At 45.2% G+C, this 18,252-nt stretch overlaps 1 protein-coding gene across 5 annotated transcripts in view; it reads left to right on the forward strand.

The window, feature by feature from the left end:
* Positions 1 to 18,252, forward strand: part of ADGRB1 (adhesion G protein-coupled receptor B1) — a 421,483-nt gene that overhangs the window by 241,599 nt on the left and 161,632 nt on the right. For all 5 annotated transcript variants that reach the window (XM_079984142.1, XM_079984141.1, XM_079984145.1 and 2 more), the window contains exons 10-15: positions 419 to 525; positions 1,421 to 1,615; positions 6,986 to 7,054; positions 10,422 to 10,530; positions 13,131 to 13,274; positions 17,086 to 17,161. In XM_079984142.1, coding sequence (XP_079840268.1) covers positions 419 to 525; positions 1,421 to 1,615; positions 6,986 to 7,054; positions 10,422 to 10,530; positions 13,131 to 13,274; positions 17,086 to 17,161 — 700 coding nt within the window. The remainder of the gene's footprint in view (positions 1 to 418; positions 526 to 1,420; positions 1,616 to 6,985; positions 7,055 to 10,421; positions 10,531 to 13,130; positions 13,275 to 17,085; positions 17,162 to 18,252) is intronic.

Below are 18,252 nucleotides of genomic sequence, written 5' to 3' on the forward strand. Positions count from 1 at the left end.
GAAAGGGAAAAAAATGGACACCACCATTTGTCACCTTACTACGAAAAGACAAGCTCAACCACATGCATAGTGAGATGACATACGTTGCAAATGAGGCAGAAGAACAGAAGCTTATGTTATGGGGAAATCACAATTTTTAAGAAACTAGAGGGCAGGTTTCACTTACTAAATGGACTTTGCCACTGAACTCCCTGAAGGCAGAATCTCCCTATTACACATACTCCCTATTACTCCTTTCTACAAGCACACAGCAATCATCTCCAGTAGCAGCTATCTCGGTTTACAATGGCTTGATTTTCTCATGTTGACCAACATCCTTCCTTGGACTGATAAGGATCAAAGCTGTTGTGGGTAGACTTTGTAAGTTCACCAGCCAACTGGCAATGTGCTTGACTGTCTCCTTTCTGCTCTCCTTCAGGGCTGATCCTACGCCGGTGCATGCTGGATGAAGAGGGCATTGCCTACTGGACACTTCCAACATATGTCAAGTGTGTTTCCATTGACTACAGGAACATCCAGATGATGGTGAGTGTCGAAGCTGAGCCAGGACCTTGGGAACCTAAATCCAGACCTGGAATGTGCATTCTCCAACTCAGAGTCCCCTAACTCAGTGGATGGAGTTGAGGATGCTCTGGAGAAGTAGAACAAGCAGGAGGTGCTGCTCCATTGACCAATCATGGAGAGAATTCAAGGTTTCTAGTATTTATACACCAGACCCATCCAATCCAGAGACTTCATACTGCCTCCCAATCACAGAAGCTGATGTTACATGGCCAGGTTTTCTTTTCTGTGACTGATAGAGCAGCCAAGTCCTCACAGCTCACCAGGCTAGCCCAAAGCCTTCAATAGTGTGTCTCTTGGCTTAAACTGGATAAATTGTGGAGAGAGAAAGGCAGGTAGAGATAAATACATTTCTAGCTTTTATAGGACTAGGATACTGTTAGGATATTTCCGTTCCACCTTAAAAGGGAGCAGGCTTTGTGCGTCACAGAGTCTGCGCATTTCCTGTTCACAGGATGTTTCTGTTTTGATAGAGCTGTTGTCTCTCTCTCTCTCTCTCTCTCTGCCTGAGCAGACCGAAGCAGGCAGTCATGTTTTTTCTTTGTTCTGACCAACGCTGAATAAACTTCTAAATAATACTCTCCTGAGTGCGTCTTTCGCTGTGCGAACTCTGCGATAGAGCGTGCATCAGTTCTGGAATGTGGAAAGCTATTTTTTGGAGCTTGGGTCGCTAATTGCTGATGCTGTATCTACGGGAGATCGATGGACGTCCGGAGTCGACGTGGAGGCAGTGATGGCCTTTGTCTCCCTAGCAGTATCCCAACAGATACAGCCCAGTGTACAAAGTTAAGCACATGGCTGAAAAAAAGGTTGCCCACCCCTGTTTTAAGTTAACACATGTCAATTTCTGTCTCCCCAGACAAGAGATCATCTTTCAAAAGCCCAGCGGGGTTTGATAGGGGAAGGGGTGTCGGGTGTGTTGCAAAACCTGGTGGAGATTTCTCAGGATGGGACCAGCTACAGTGGGGATCTGCTCTCGACCATCGACGTACTCAGGAATATGACCGAGATCTTCCGAAGAGCTTATTACAGCCCCACTACTGGTGACATACAGGTGAGCTGGAAGGTTGGAGATCCAACAACTTGAGCAAGGAGAGATGATCCAAAAAGTCTTCTCCCTGGAGTATGGAGCTCTGAATTACCTGGCAAATGTGTCCAACATGCTAGGAGGCCTCTGCGGTTCTGCTTTGTACATTTTTTAAAATGTGCAGTTTTCTCAATCTTGATTTTCATTTCATCCGCACCGTCTACTTTCCCAAAGTCCATGTGTGCATTGGTGGAAAACTGTCACAATAATCAGTGATGAGACTGTGTGACACATATGGCTGCGTTCATGATTTGTAGACGTGGGTCCATCTATTTCAGCATTCGGTTGTATACCGTGGTCCAGCAGATGCATCCAGGAAACCCATAACCAGAATCATAGGATTGTAGAGTTGGAAGGGACCCAATGGGACGTCTATTCTAACTCTGTGCAATGAAGGAATCACAGCTAAAGTACAGTGGTGCCTTGCAAGACGAAATTAATCCGTTCCGTGAGGCTCTTCGTATAGCCGTTTTTTCGTCTTGCGAAGCAAGCCCATTGACAGCTTAGCGGATTAGCGCTATTAGCGGTTTAGCAGCTTTTAGCGGATCAGCTGATAAGCGGCTTATCAGCGGATCAGCTGATAAGCGGCTTAGGGCTTAGGAAAAGGGGGGGAAAGGGGGAAAAACCCCACAGGAACTCGCAAGACATTTTTGTCTTGCGAAGCAAGCCCATAGGGAAATTCGTTTTGCAAAGCGCCTCCAAAACGGAAAACCCTTTCGTCTAGCGGGTTTTCCATCTTGCGAGGCATTTGTCTTGCGGGGCACCACTGTATTGATATGAAGGCTAGATAATTTCACACATTCCCCCCCCCTTTGTTTTAATCCTCCAGGAACTGCTCTGAACATAATTGGCTCTGAACACTGAGTTTCAATTTAGGTATCATGGCTAATAGATCTATATAACCTTCCTTAATTTATCCAATCCCTTTTTAACGGTCACTGAAGAAAAGTCTTCCTTGATTAAGCCCATCCAGCCCAGCTTCTTCATCTCCCAGGGGTCAACCAGATGGCCATGGGAAGCCTTCAGCAACAGCAGTTCTCTCCACTTCTGACCCCTAGCAACAGGCCCACAGACTGTCTCGCCAGAGTGGTGCATGCTCTGGTTATCTCTTGCTTGGACTACTGCAATGCGCTCTATGTGTGGCTACCTTTGAAGGTGACTTGGAAAATGCAACTAATCCAGAATGCGGCAGCTAGACTGGTGACTGGGAGTGGCCACTGAGACCATATATCACCGGTCTTGGAAGATCTACACTGGCTCCCAGTACGTTTCCTAGCACAATTCAAAGTGTTGGTGTTGACCTTTAAAGCCCTAAACGGCCTCAGTCCAGTAGACCTTAAGGAGCGTCTCCACCTCCATCATTCTGCCCGGATGCTGAGGTCCAGCTCCGAGGGCCTTCTGGCGGTTCCCTCACTGCGAGAAGCCAAGTTACAGGGAACCAGGCAGAGGGTCTTCCCGGTAGTGGCACCCGCCCTGCGGAACGCCCTCCCACCAGATGTCATTGAGATAAATAACTACCAAACTTTTAGAAGACATCTGAAGGCAGCCCTGTTTAGGGAATTTTTTAATGTTTAATAGGTTATTGTATTTTAGTGTTTTGTTGGAAGTCACCCAGAGTGGCTGGGGAAACCCAGTCAGATGGGTGGGGTATTAATAATAATAATAATAATAATAATAATAATAATTATTATTATTATTATTATTATCATCATCATCATCATCATCATCATCATCACCAGAGGCTGAGTGGAAGGTGCAAAAGGGAGGGAAGGGCTAGTAGCCATTGATAGCCTTATCTGTCATAATGAAAGCATGCGTTTGACCCAGTCCTCTCCAGCCATCATGGTTTTCTCCACCAGGGGCAGCAGCAGTAAAGTACCAGGTCTACTCCTGGTCCAGTGGGAAGAAAATGAAATTGTTCCTGCTTTTTTTTGGCATCTCCAAAATTGCTCTTCCTCTTGCTTCTCCCCAGTGGCTAGAATGCAACTTTGGAAAGCAAAGTTTCATTTTCGAAATGAAATTTCCATGGGCCAGAATGAATTGATTTCTGTGCCGTCTATGGACAGAGCAATAGTGGTCAGTGGGAAACAGGGGAAAGTGCTCAGTGTCCCCATGGCAGAACCAGGAGATTGGAATCATCATTCTGCAGTTGTCTGTTCAGAGAAGCTATGGGACTGTCCTTGGGGAGAAGGTCATGGTCACATGCATTTAAAATGTTAAATATATCCTCTTGGATTGCCTTCCCACATGGCGTCGTTGCTAATTATCTAATTGGAAAGGAAATCAATGGCTTTGAAATAAAAACCTCCTCCTTTCCCACCTCCTTCCTGAACTCTCAGGGATGGGCTGGACCGGACGGACGCTCTGGGGGAAATGTAAACAGCAGCAGACCAGGTGTTAGGAGTCTAGGAACAGTTGAGGCAGGGCCATTGGGATTAATGGGGCGTGGTGGCACCAGTTTCAGTCTGCCTCCCTTCTTATTTTCAACTCAGTCTAGAGAGTGATGCTGCCTTGTGTTTTCTTCCTCCATTGTCTCAGTGTTGTCCTCGTGGAAGGACAGAATAGCTCAGTCAATAGACCATGGGACCCTTAATCTCAGGGTTGTGGGTTTGAGCCCCACGTTGGACAAAATATCCCTGCATTGCTGTGGGTTGGGCTAGATGACCCTTGTGGTCCCTTCCGATTCTACAATTCTAAGATTCTATGAAAGCTAGAATTCATTGTCTCTGCTTGTCATTGTCATGGGTGTCCCCTACTGTTGGGCTCCCTGCCTGCTGCTCCACCAGGCCCAGTGGGCTCAGCCAGCACCGCATAGGAATGAAAGGAGAACCATGCTGGATCACACAGAAGGTGCGTGCAGTCAAGCTTCCACTTCCCCGCAATAGCCAACCAGAAGCCTATATGAAGCTCATGAGCACAGGGCACAGGAGCAATAGAGCCATTTTTGTTGCCTCTGTCCTGGGAGAGGGTGGTGGTGGTATCTAAGCATCTTGCTATATGGTTACCAGATGTCCCCATTTCCCAGCCCCCGGATTTACAAATAATAATAATAATAATAATAATAATAATAATAATAATAATAAATTTTATTTATATCCCGCCCTCCCCAGCCGAAGCCAGGCTCAGGGCGGCTAACAACACTAAAATAGTGCAACATTATAAAAACATTATAAAAATTAATTAAGATCAAAATTGATGGCAACCATAAACTAAAGTTCTGTAAAGAGTGCCAAAGGAGGGAGTCAGGCTGCGCCCTGTCCAAAGGCCTGGTGGAACAGCTCTGTCTTGCAGGCCCCGGACAAAATGTCCCTGGATTTCATTTAATGTTCCCGGATTTATATTCTAAGTGTTGTAGATTTATTAATAGGGAATGAATGTTGTGTGATTGGTTCAACGGCACAAGACACATCATATGGGGACTTCCAGTGAGGCAACATGGGGGGGGGGGTGCCATGGCAGCAGGCAGCTCCTGAAGCCAGCCAGAGCCAACTACGCTACCAGGCTGGCTCTGGGCTGCTGAGACTGCCACTGCCGAGGGGGAACCAGGGGGACTCCCCCCCCCACAACCCAAATCGAGCTGGGTGCGAGAGCGCCCAGCCACCTGGCTGACTGCCAAGCAGAGCTCCGGGGCCAGGAAAACCCTGGAGCTGACGCAGGGAGGAGGAGGAGAGGAGGAGAAGGAGAAGGAAAAGTGAGAAAGAGGAAGGAGGAAAAAAGAGGGGAGCCCTGACCTTGCCGAGCTGAAGAGGTGAGCACCGGGAGGGCAAGGACATGTAGCTGAGCCCAGGCCCAACCCGAGTCTACTCCACGGTGGCTAGCACTCCAAGAGAGCAGGCCAGGACCCAGAAGAAAGCCACATAACAGAGGAGACCACAGAAGAGAAGATATTACTACTCAATATTTTTTTTAAATAACTTTTTTCAAAATAACTTTTTCTCCCTCTTTCTTTAAAAAAAGTGTCCCCGGATTCTTTGAAAAAAATCTGGTAACCTTATCTTACCATCTGTTGTCAGGATGCTATCAGCGACTCCCAGCTGGTTGCCCAGAAAAGTATAAAGAAAAGGAAAAGTTTCTTACTGTCCTTTTTTATTTCAATATTACAGAGAGAGGCTACAGAACCCAGCCTCTTGTCTTGGATAATGGCATTTTCCTGAGTGAATCTCCACCCTCCGTCTCTCCCACTTCCTCATTCATCACTTCTATGGGTGCTGCTACCTTACCTTTGTCTTTGAGCTCTTTGCTCTCCTGCTTTTAAGGCTCGCCGTGTTCTGGGAGATGGAGGGCCTTCAATGCTTTCTAATGGCAACATGTCAGCTGGGTGCTGTTCTGGGTCTCCCATGATTTCCCAGCTTTCCCCCTCATCTGTCTCTGAGTTGTGACCTCCCTCAAACCCCTGTTGCAAATCTATACTGCCTTCCTTTTCCTTCTCCCTGGAAGGGTCAGGTTGGGGAGGCGGTCTCCACCGTTCCTTCCCTGCCCAGTCCCTGACACCATCTGGGATACATTTCATGGAGGTGGGATTCAGGTAGGGATGAAAGAAGGCAGCGTTTTCCTTTCCTCCCTTGCAATTCTTGCAGGCAGCACCCCTTCCTCTGCAGTTCATCTCACTGCCCGCCGTGGCGAAATGCACAAATTGCATTGCCCTCACTTTATTCCACCCCATTCACTTCAGTGCAAAGGAAATGTAACACAAATGGGGGAAGGGGAAAGTAGTCAATTGCATGTTGTTTGTGGACCCCAAGCAATGAGAACAGTGAATTCTGGCCAGGCTGTATGGCTTAATTTCCGCTCTGGAAATGGGATGAGTAAGCAAACGTTGGCCATTTCCATTCCTGTTTCCATCTCCAATGAAATTCTCTGACATCCCTAGATCCAGGGTTTGCTGTCACAAAGCACACATTTTTTTTCTGGGCTCTTCTGGGTCAGCTCAGAAATGGATGGAGATGTGTAGCGTGACTTTCAGACAACTGCAGGGCCGTTTCCTTTTCCAAATCAGCAAAATGGGTTGACCGAGAGCAGTGGAGTAAATTTTAGGAACATAGCAAGCAAGTTTCCTTCTACTGCATGGGCCCATTAGTCCATCTAGTTCAGTATTGTCTGCACTGATTGGTAGCAGCTCTCCATGGATTCAGACGGAGGTGTCTCTCCCAACTCTACCTGGAAATGCTGGGGACTGAACTTGGGACCTTCTGAATGCAAGGCAGATGCCCTTTCACTGAGCTATAGCCCTTCTAGGGATGAGCGTATGCTTTGGGTGAGCCCTGATGTGTCATGGATGAAACCAAACCCTTCCTCGGATCACAGCTTTTGCTTCTTTGTTTTGTCTTTGTGTCCTAGAACTTTGTCCAGATAATTAGCAACATCCTGACGGAAGATAACCGAGACAAGTGGGAAGAGGCTCAGCTGGTAAGAGAACCTTGTCCTTCAAATGGGCATCATCTGCTTTGGGAGTTTTGTATGTGTACGAGTGCAAGTGTCTGTCTTTCAGGGGTTTTAACAAGGCTGTGAGTCAGTGTGAATATTTCAATATTTATCTAGCCCTTTCCCCCTTGGTTTCTTCCAAGCACCTGACAGACACTATCTCTCAGGTCCTGTTCCATCACTCTAACCAATGCACCACACTGCAGATTGGAAGAGCTGATGGGGAATGCTTGGCAAGGCAACCTTAGAGCTGGAGTGGGGAACCTTTGCCTTGGGATTTGAATGTGTGCCTCCATAGATCTGTGGGATGTAATCCACTGGAGCAGTCAAATGCAACATTCCTTGTTTCCCTAGAGTGGACAGAGACAGGGGGTGTTACTCTAGCCAAGGTAGAATTTCCTGTTACACCTGGTCTGGAGCATACTCCCCTTGCATGTGACCAGGTAGGTGGGCATGACTCTTGCAGACCTAACAAAAGGTCCAGTCACGCAGCCATCTTCCTCTTTTGGTGCCATTTCTTCTCTTGGACTGCACTGCTGGCCCATCCTTACAAGGATGTAAGCCACACAGTATCTGTAACTACAAGCTAAAGCCTGCCTTCAGGGATCCAACTGTGAACTGAATGTGAGTAAACTTGTACTTTTAAAAGAAGACTGTTGTGTATTTATTCTTTTTAGGAGGGATAAAAGGGGGCTAGTTCCCCGCACTGGGCACCAGTAAGCAGTTGCCCAGCTATGGGAAGGAGGCCTGAGGGCTCTCACAGGTCCTTCTCCTTCCCAAAGCCTAGTTAGTGCTTGGCCAGCTTTGGGAAGGCGTTGGGAGGGCTCTAGGACCCTCAAAATCCAGCACAATGTGAGGGCTGTGGGATGCAGGGTACGCCAAATTTTGGCCTCACTCCAAAAGCCATAGTACCAAATTCCACCACTGCACCATACCTGAAATCCAGACTGTGGCAAAAATACTCCGCTTGCACAACAAATCACACCCCCATTCCACTGTGTCTACAGCCCCGTTGTTTCATCCGGATGACAATATCTGATGACAGCCGATGTCATCTTAGGATGCAGCCAATCGGATTTGTCTGCATGACATCACCATGGGCACGTCCTTGCTTTAAACTAGCCTTGCTTTCCTTCAGAGGTGCCATTTTTCAGATGGATCCAATTGGCTGCATGACAATATCACTGTTATTAAGGGAGAAGGCAGGCTATTATTATTATTTTTTTTAAAAAAAGAAGTGTTGCTACAGCTGCAGTCGATTAGGATGCAAACAGCTATGAACTAATGCTAGGGGGAAAGGGGGCAAACTTTGGAGAAGCCATTCAGGCATCCCTTAAAGCTGCTGTTTCATGCTGAAAGTGTTGCAGCTCCAAATCCATCCTCTGCGAATGCAGGAAGAAGAAGAGTTTGGATTTGATATCCCGCTTTATCACTACCCAAAGGAGTCTCAAAGCGGCAAACATTCTCCTTTTCCTTTCCTCCCCCATAACAAACACTCTGTGAGGTGAGTGAGGCTGAGAGACTTCAGAGAAGTGTGACTAGCCCAAGGTCACCCAGCAGCTGCAGGTGGAGGAGCGGGGAAGTGAATCCTGTTCACCAGATTACGAGTCCACTGCTCTTAACCACTACACCACACTGGCCTGGGAAGCCTGTGTGGAAGGACTTGGGCTGTGACAGAGGTGTCTTCCCTTACATCCTCTATCCTATTTCCAAATAAAATCCCAGGAAGATCTATGTGTGCTAAATCCAATAAATGCAGGAGGAGGGGGAAAAACCTAGGGAAGAATGAGCTGTCTAGGATCAACTCATTGGGTGTTGAAATCACCTTTGTGCTGTAGGCCAGTTGTATACCAGTGTAGCATAACAAGCTGCTGCGCTGAAAATATAAGCCTTTGTGGGAATGTTCAGGGATGCAGGAGAGGATACACTGTCTGATTATAGCCTTTCCAACTTGTATAAACAAGTTCACAATTTAGCAGAGTAACATTCCCCTTTTTAAACTCAAAGAGGATGCGTTAGCTCAGGCTCGCTAAAGCCTCTCTAATAACTGTTCTAGTATTTCCCCCTTATTCCCTCATAAAAGATAAGACACAACACAATCTTCTATAAAAGTATAAAAAAGAGTTTACTCACATTCTGTTCACAATCGGATCCCAAAAGGCAGACTTAGCTTAGAAAAGTAACATACACCTGGAAACTATCTCATAAGGAGACAGTTCCTTTGTCCTCGCCAAGAGAGCATCTTAGGCTAAGCAGATGTTGCTTCTTTGATGCATGTAGTCAGAGAGAGAGAAGGATGGCTGCCCTGCCCTGTGCTTTTGTTGTTACCTGCACAGGTGAGGCCACACCCACCTCTAGTTACATGCAGAGGAAGTCTGTCCCATCCCAGAAGGAAACAGGAAGTTTACCTGCTGGCTGGAGAAACATTCCTCCCCATGTGTAAACATGTCCACTCTAGGAATGTTGTACTTGCCTGCTCTTGTATTTCACATCCCACAGCCATGCTTTCTGTGCATATCTGCAGGCCTTGGGCATTGTCACAAAATCAAGGTTCTAGTCCTCAGGCCTTAAGAAAAAATGGGGCAGCTGTTTGTCTGATGAAATACCAGGAACCGGAATAGCGACAAATGGGACCCAGATCCAGCTATGCAGCTTGCTTAATTTCTCCTTCCCTCACCCCAAAAAGTCATTTTGAAATACAGTTGAGCTCCTTTTCATCACCATGCGAAAGTTCATTACTTTGTTCAGGTTTTGGGAATAAAGTTACCTTGCGGGCCATATGCGATACTCGAGCTATCCAATGTGTTTAATGTTTGAAGATAGCACAGCATTTGAGTGGTATTTAATGCAGTTTGCTCAGAGTCCCACACAGGACTTCCCTTCCCTCTTTTTGTGTGCCTTAAAAATCAGCTCCCGAGAGTCCAGAAAAGAGGAGGAATTTATTTTGCACAAGAGAATGTCTGCTGCAATAGCAATACAGTAGGGTTGGAAACAGCCCTTTATTTTTATTTTGTGTATGATTTTATGATGATGTATGCCACTCTGCAATGGTCAGGTGAAGGCCAGTCTAGAAAAACTCATCATCATCATCATCCAAAAAGATGAATACATTGCACAAAATTGACAGGATAAAATTTTCAGGATCTATTGTGACTGTTATCCTGGTCTTACTTGAGGAAGTGCTGTGTCTGTTTGTTTGTTTGTTTGTGTGTGTGTGCGTGAGAGAGGGGGAAAGAGAACCCCAATTTGAACTTAGTCTTGGGTTATCAGCAGTTATGGTCCTGCAGGTCTATTATTATTATTATTATTATTATTATTATTATTATTATTAAATAAATAAATGCCTTTGCAGATGGGACCGAATGTCAAGGAACTTTTTAGGCTGGTGGAGGACTTCATTGACGTCATAGGATTTCGTATGAAGGACTTCCAGGATTCCTATCAAGTGACTGAAAACCTGGGTGAGTAGATTGGACCACTCCATTCCTGAATGCCTCTAGCCAGCTGGTCATTTCAAAACATTAATAGTGTTTATTCTTTTTCTGCAGTTTGGCTTAATTGATGGGGGGTATCAGTGTGGAGGCTGTTTATCCAATTCCTTCTTCTAGGGAAAGAGACACTGAGCTAGCTCCAACTGCTGGTTTCTGTAGGATACATTTGCGTGTAATGTGTAGTTTGGCCCTTGGGACATTTTGTTTTATTTATTAGCAAAATACATCCCTATACCCTCAGGTCTCAGGGCGGTTACAACATAAAATCACAATATAAAAACACAAAATACACAATAAAGCAAAAACAGCACAATAACCCCCCCTCCCCAGCACATTTTGGAGGGGCATTGGATATCAATCAACCAAAAGCCTGGTCGAAGAAGAACGTTTTTGCCTGGTGCCTAAAGGTATCTAAAGGGATGTGGGTGGCGCTGTTGGTTAAACCACAGAGCCTAGAACTTGCCAATTAGAAGGTTGGCGGTTTGAATCCCCGTGATGGGGTGAGCTCCCGTTGCTCGGTCTAGCTAGCAGTTTCAAAGCACATCAAAGTGCAAGTAGATAAATAGATACTGCTCTTGTGGGAAGGTAAACGGCGTTTCCGTGCACTGCTCTGGTTCACCAGGAGAAGCTTAGTCATGCTGGTCACATGACCCGGAAGCTGTACACCGGCTCCCTCAGCCAGTAAAGCGAGATGAGTGTCGCAACCCCAGAGTCGTCCACAACTGGACCTAATGGTCAGGGGTTCCTTTACCTGTAAAGGTATCTAATGTTGGTGCCAGCCAAACCTCCCTGGGGAGAGCATTCCACAGATGGGGAGCCACTGCAGAGAAGGCCCTGTTTTCATGTTGCTGCCCTCTGGACCTCTTGAGGAGGAGGCACACAAAGAAGAGCCTCAGAAGATGATATTAGGGTCTGGGCAGGTTCGTATGGAAAGAGGTGGTCCTTGAGGTATTGCAGTACTGAGCCATTTATGGCTTTATAGGTCAAAACCAGCATTTTGAATTGGGCCTGGAAACTAATTCGTAGCTGGTGCAGTCAGACCAGGATCAGTGTAATTATATGTTCAAACAGTCTTGCCCCAGTGAGCAACCTGGCCACCAAATCTGTACTCATCTTGCAAGCAGAAGCTCCCTGGTTCAGATTCAGATTCAGCCCTGGCATCTTCAGGTGAAAGCATAAGGAAACAGATGCTTTAGACATTCTCTGCCTGAGACCCCTGGGGAGTCGCTGCCAGTCAGATTAAGCAGTCCAGGGCTAGATGTACCACTTGCCTGACTCAGCTTAACTCGGCATTGTACGTTCCTGTCGTGCGGAGTTAATTTGTTCAGACAAGCCGTGTATAACAATAGGCGCAACTAAGACAAACTTCATTACATTACATTAATTTGCTGCACCACTTACATCTACCTCGGAACACTTGGCAATAAAGCAGAAAATGAAAGGTCAGCAATAAAATGACAAAACCTCAGTATCATAAGAAGAACGGTCGTCAACACAGTAGTGGCCACAAAACAGTGAAGGATGCAATCGTCTTATTAGCCATCAAATGTTGCAGACCTGTGTTTTTCAGTAGGTAATTAAAATAAGTTGCTGAAGGGGGATGAGAGTAACTCCAACTGGAGGGAATTTCATAATCGAGGAGCCACCACCAAAAAGACCCTACCACGAGCCTCTGCCTAATATTGATATTTAATATTGCAAAATCCACATATTATATGTACTTTGTTGTTCCTTTCTTATAACCTTGTCAGTTATAAACATTTTAATACCATTTCCTGCTGCCTGATAGATGGAGCTCCTGTACTTCTCCAATATCCCTAGAAGGTGCTAACAAATAAGAACCTGATATCTCAGTTGTGAGTCACAATAGGTTCCTCACTCCAACAATTTCCATTAGAGTCTCTAAAACTCTACTCCAAATGTCTTGAATGCATGATGAGTGCATTATACCAAAGCTTATCTGTCTGCCCTGCCAACAACCAGGAGACACATAGGGAGAAACAGATGTGAAAAATGTGCTCTGTAATTGAGGCTGTCATTGAAAGTTCTTTATATGGAACAGTTGAATGAATTTAACTCAGGGAGGGAAAACATTTTCAGCCCAAAGCTTGCGTTCCCTTTGGGGCAACCTTCTGAAGACCACACCCAGTGGCTGGCAGGGCCAGAAGCAGAAACTGGGCAGAGCAACAAGTTCAAAATTAACCTTTGGACAGTAAGTACACACACCCCTCTCTATCCTCCCTCCGGATGAGCAAAGACCCATTCTGGTGAAGCAGAATTGATCAGGGAGGTGGCGGGGGAGAGAGAAGCAGGACCAGTGAAGGGTGCAGGCTAGAGAAGACTCAAAGGGCCAGATACAGAGACCTAGAGGGCCACATTTGACCCCCGAGATGCGAAGTTCCAGGCCCCTGATTTCACTCCTTATTCCTCTTCCATATGCCCAACCAAGCTTCCAAGTTGTTCTCATGCTCTAAATGTCCATTGTTACTCCTGTGCGTGCGAAACTCACTGGGAAGATGAAAGTTGGCTTGATTTCTTCCCCTCTCTCTTTCTCTTTCTCTCCTCTCAAGTCCTCAGCATCCAGAAGCTCCCTGCCAACACAGCCAAAGACATTAGCTTCCCTATGAAAGGCTGGCGGGGCATGGTGGATTGGGCCCGCAGTGCAGAGGACAAGGTCACTGTGTCCAAAAGCATCCTGTCCACGGGGGTTTCAGGTAAGGGGATTGGGACGACTGCAGGTGAGATTTTTCCTCTTGGCGCAGGCTGCAGACAGAAGCATGTCATGGAGGAAGAGCAGTGTGTGTTTATTTTGCCTTTTTATTCCGATCAGTATAGATACAGATACAGATAGATAGAGATATAGAGAGTAGATATCGACTATATTCTTGTCCCTTATAATATTATAAATTCGATCACGGACCTCAAAATTGGAACGCGCACTGAAAGCGATCATCAGCCATTATTGCTGTCTATTAGCTTAAAGGACGAAACCAAAATAACTAAGCACAATATCATAGAACCTTCTCAATACAAACAAATGACCCAATTAAAATGGTCCCAGGAAATGAGTGCAGAAGTGGGGCATAAACTTACAGCTAACCTGAGAAAACAAGTATTACTCAACTTAAAGACCACTAATTCCTACTGTGATATTCTTAAAATTTATAATGAAATCTTCCAAATGCTTGTAGAGCTTAGTACTCCACCTAAAGTTTGGGAACTTAAATATAGCGCTAGCCCTTGGTTTGATGATGAATGTTTCCAGCTAAAAAGAAAACTGCGCCAAACATTTAAAAATAATCGCACTAAACTAGAGCCCTCTTATCTTGATGAAAAAAGAAAATACCATTATATTCTGGCCGAAAAGAAACAGAAATACGCAACCCAAAAATGGCTACAATTATTCGACTCAATTCAGAGTAAAAACAACAAAGCGTTCTGGAGCCTAGTGTACGGAGGACTGAAAGCCGAAAATCAACTAACTCTGCCACCAATTGCAGAATCCAAATGGTCCCAATACTTTACATCTGTATTTAACAATCTACACGGTGAACTTAAAGGAAATGAAACCATTAAAAATAAAATTAATAAACTCCAGGAGTGGCCAAGGGTAGAGGAAGAGGAAATTAGAGAGATAGTTAAAAACTTCAAATCGGGGAAATCTCCTGGGCCAGACGGTCTACCAATAGAACTATTTAAGACCTATATAGATTGGTGGGCAGAACCCTTAGCTCAATTGTTTACTCTTATAGATAAATATGGGACCATACCTGAGATATGGTTAAGATCAATAATTATTCCAATCTTTAAAAATGGCGACCCAAAAGAACCAAGGAATTATAGACCGATAAGCCTACTATCAGTGATAGGGAAAATCTACGCTAAGCACCTCTTATCTAAACTTCTTACCTGGATGAAAAATCTAAATTTACCAGGGAAAGAACAAATAGGTTTCTCCAAAGGTTGCTCTACTCTAGACCACTGTCTTACACTTATGCATCTGGTTGAAAAATACAGATCCCAAAGGCAATCTAAGATATACGCTGCTTTTGTAGATTTTCGTGGTGCATTCGACTCAATTGACCGCCCAAAGTTGTGGAGGAAACTCACAGAATTAAAAATTGATCAGCGCTTATTGATTCTAATGCAAAATCTACATTCTTCCAATACCTGTCAAGTCAAACTTAACACCAAAGGTCACCTCTCCTCAGACATCCCAAACTCGAAAGGGGTAAAACAAGGGTGTATTCTTGCCCCCTTTTTATTTAATTTATTTTTATCAGACTTGCCAGATTATCTTCAAAAAATAGAATCACATGCCCCTAAACTCAATCAGAAACCAGTTCCTCTCTTATTATACGCAGACGATGCTGTCTTACTATCACTAACGAGCTTGGGTCTGAAACGTCTTATATCTTCACTGATCCTTTACTGCGAATGTAACAAACTCTCTATAAATTATGAGAAGACAAAAATTTTGGTCTTCTCGAATGGTTGGAAATTAGAGAAATGGAAAATAAGAGGGCAAGAAATCCAACAAGTGAAAATCCATAGATATCTGGGAATCTTATTCCAGAGCAACTTAGGGTGGGCAACCCATCGCACAAATGCCATAAAACAGGCAAAGTGCATCTCATCAGCAGTTGCCCGTTTTTATTATCAGAAAGGTAATCAATTTATTCCTGCGGCCAATCAGATATTTCAAGCAAAAGTGCAATCCCAGATATTCTATGGTATCCCGCTATGGGTCCAAGCATATAACAGTGATATAAAAAAGATTCACTCCAGCTTTTTGAGACGTATTCTTGGACTCCCTCTTATGATCAAATATGAAACAATGTGTGCAGAAATAGGCATACACACAATGGAATACTGGGCATGGTCCACCTCAATAAAGTATTGGTTACGCTGCCATTTTCGCTGCCCTCCATCAAGTCTGCTCGCTGATTTGCTCAAAGACCCTTATAAATCAAGATGGTATCAGCACCTTGAAAAAAAAATTGAATCTTTAGGCATCGAGCTGGAGCTCCTGTACAATTCTAATGAGCAATATATTCTCTATAATATCCTAACTAGACTAAAGGATGTCGAGAGACAAAATATTATGGCAGCTGTAAACAAAACTTGCTCCCCCAGATTCTACGATTTAAATATCTTAGATTGCAGAGCCAATTACGTCTCTAAATTAATAATCCCAGCCCAACGTAGGGCTTTTATGCTGGCCCGTTTGAATGTTTTTCCCTCAGCATTTGTCTGGGGAAGATATCAAAACATTCCCAGAAGCAAGAGATTCTGCAGATGTTCTATGAATGTCCCGGACACTGTAGAGCATATCCTCTTTCATTGCCCATTGTACAGTACGCTCCGTCAACGCGTGCTGTCCCCCCTTTCGGGTGGTCTGGAACCCCAGCAAGCTGAATGTGTGGGACTCTACCTATCCGACGCTGACCAAAGGGTAACGGCGGGGGTAGCCGAGTTTTTGGCAGCAGTCCTCCAAGGAGCAGGTTAACAAGGAAAACCACTGATTCTATATGTATATATTTATATTTGTATGTAGCCAACTCCTGCCTTTTTATATATATCTCAAGGCTTTTATATGTTATTTTCCTTTTATGGTTTTACCTGCATAATGCCTAATAAAGGTTTGATAAGTAAGTAAGTAAGTAAGATAGATATAGACATATGATATCCAAGGATACTTTATTCAGACTTGGATAATCTTCTCCTTGTTCTATGTTTCTTAGCAAATTCTTAGCAAATAAGTCACTCTCAGATTCTTAAGTAAACAAGAAAAAACCCTAGAGTTTACCCACTTATCAAAGTCTTGCCATGGTTCAACAGATGCACTGATGAAAACCAGGCAGGCTGGTTTAATCCTTAAACGTTACAAATATCCACAGTCCAGTTCAAAATGGAAATTGCTTTCCAGAGGAGAGCAAAGATACGTCTTCTCCCATCGTAGGCAGAAAAAGGAGTGTGTAGTGACAGTAAGGAAGAGGTAGGGATTAACCCATGGTCTCCCCCCCCCACATACACCAGGTTTGGGGGTATGACATCATAGAGTCCCCTCTATTCAGGTTCTGACACTACATGGTGCCATTGCCCCTGTTTGAGGGCTGTCTAGCAATCATGCATTTGTGATTTGGCTGCTTTGAACTACAACTCCCATCAACCCCAGCCAATGGTCTGGAACAGTTCTTTTCTCCCTAGAAAAATAGGTGCCAGTAATCATGAAGTCGTTACAGTAAGTGCCACACTTTTTAACAACAAAAAGAGGTGCCAGTACTGGGTACCCTTGAGTACCACCTGAGAAAAAAAGCACTGGTCTGGAATGACGTGAGTTACTTTCTTTCACTCCATCTTGCTCTTCTCAAGCCATGCTAGACATTCTCTGATGCCCAGCTCTCTCTTTCTTGCTCGCTTATGCCTTGTTCCTGCCCATCACCTCTCAATGCCACCTTGAGCCAGTTCCTCTTCCTCTCCACTTATTCTGTTGCTTGTTTTTGCCCTGTTGCTTCTTCACAGAGACAGATGACTCCGCTGTCTTCGTGGTGGGGACAGTCCTGTACCGAAACCTGGGTGGGATCCTCTCCCTTCAGAGGTAAGGCTGATGCACGTGTTTGTGGAATGAGTTGGGAGTGGGTAGTCCATTGGTCAGTCATGGGAGTCTTAGAACAGAGGTGACAAATCATTCCCTGACCAAGCTTACACAGTTGGACTCCCAGATATGTTCTTGAGAGTTGCATATGGTTGAGAAGCAAGCAGAAGTGAGTGAGGGGGTCAGCCCACTTATTCACCAGCAGATCTGGATCTAGGGATCAGGAATGTTGTCAAAGAGTATCCAAGTTATGGTTACCAGATGTCCCCATTTCCCAGCCCCCAGATTTACAAATCTGTCCCCGGATTTCATTTAATGTCCCCGGATTTATATTTTAAGTGTTGTAGATTTATTAGTAGGGAATGAATGTTGCATGATTGGTTCAACGGCACAAGACACATCAGATGGGGACTTCTGGCGAGGCAAAATGGTGGGCGCCACGGCAGCGAGCAGCTCCTGAAGCCAGCCAGAGCCAACTGTGCTACCAGGCTGGCTCCGGGCTGCTGAGACTGCCACTGCCACTGCCGAGGGGGAACCGGGGATACCCAGCACGTCAACAGGAGGAACCGCTGACACACACACACGACCCAAATCAAGCTGGGTGCGAGAGCGCCCATCCACCTGGCTGACTGCCAAGTGGAGCTCCAGGGCCAGGAAAACCCTGGAGCCGACGCAGGGAGAAGGAGAGGAGAAAGAGAAGGAAGAGAGAGAAAGAGGAAGGAGAAAAAAAGAGGGGAGCCTCGACCTTGCCGAGCTGAGGTAGGAGAGCAAAGGGAGGGCAAGGACATGTGGCCGAGCCCAGGCCCGACCCGAGCCTATTCCATGGTGGCTAGCGCTCCAAGAGAGCAGGCTGGGGCCGAGAGGAAGGCTATGTGACAGAGGAGACCGCAGAAGAGAAGATATTACTTCTTAATATTTTTTTTAAATAACTCATTTAAAAATAACTTTTTCTCCCTCTTTCTTTAAAAAAAAAGTGTCCCCGGATTCTTTGAAAAAAAATTGGTAACCTTAATCTAAGTATTAAGATAAGGGAGTGCTTTTCTAGCAGCCGACGAGAGGGATGTTGCTTAATCCTTACACTACCAATGATCTCC

Source organism: Podarcis cretensis (genome assembly GCF_951804945.1).
Source record: "Podarcis cretensis genome assembly, chromosome: 7".
Classification (NCBI taxonomy): Eukaryota; Metazoa; Chordata; class Lepidosauria; order Squamata; family Lacertidae; genus Podarcis; species Podarcis cretensis.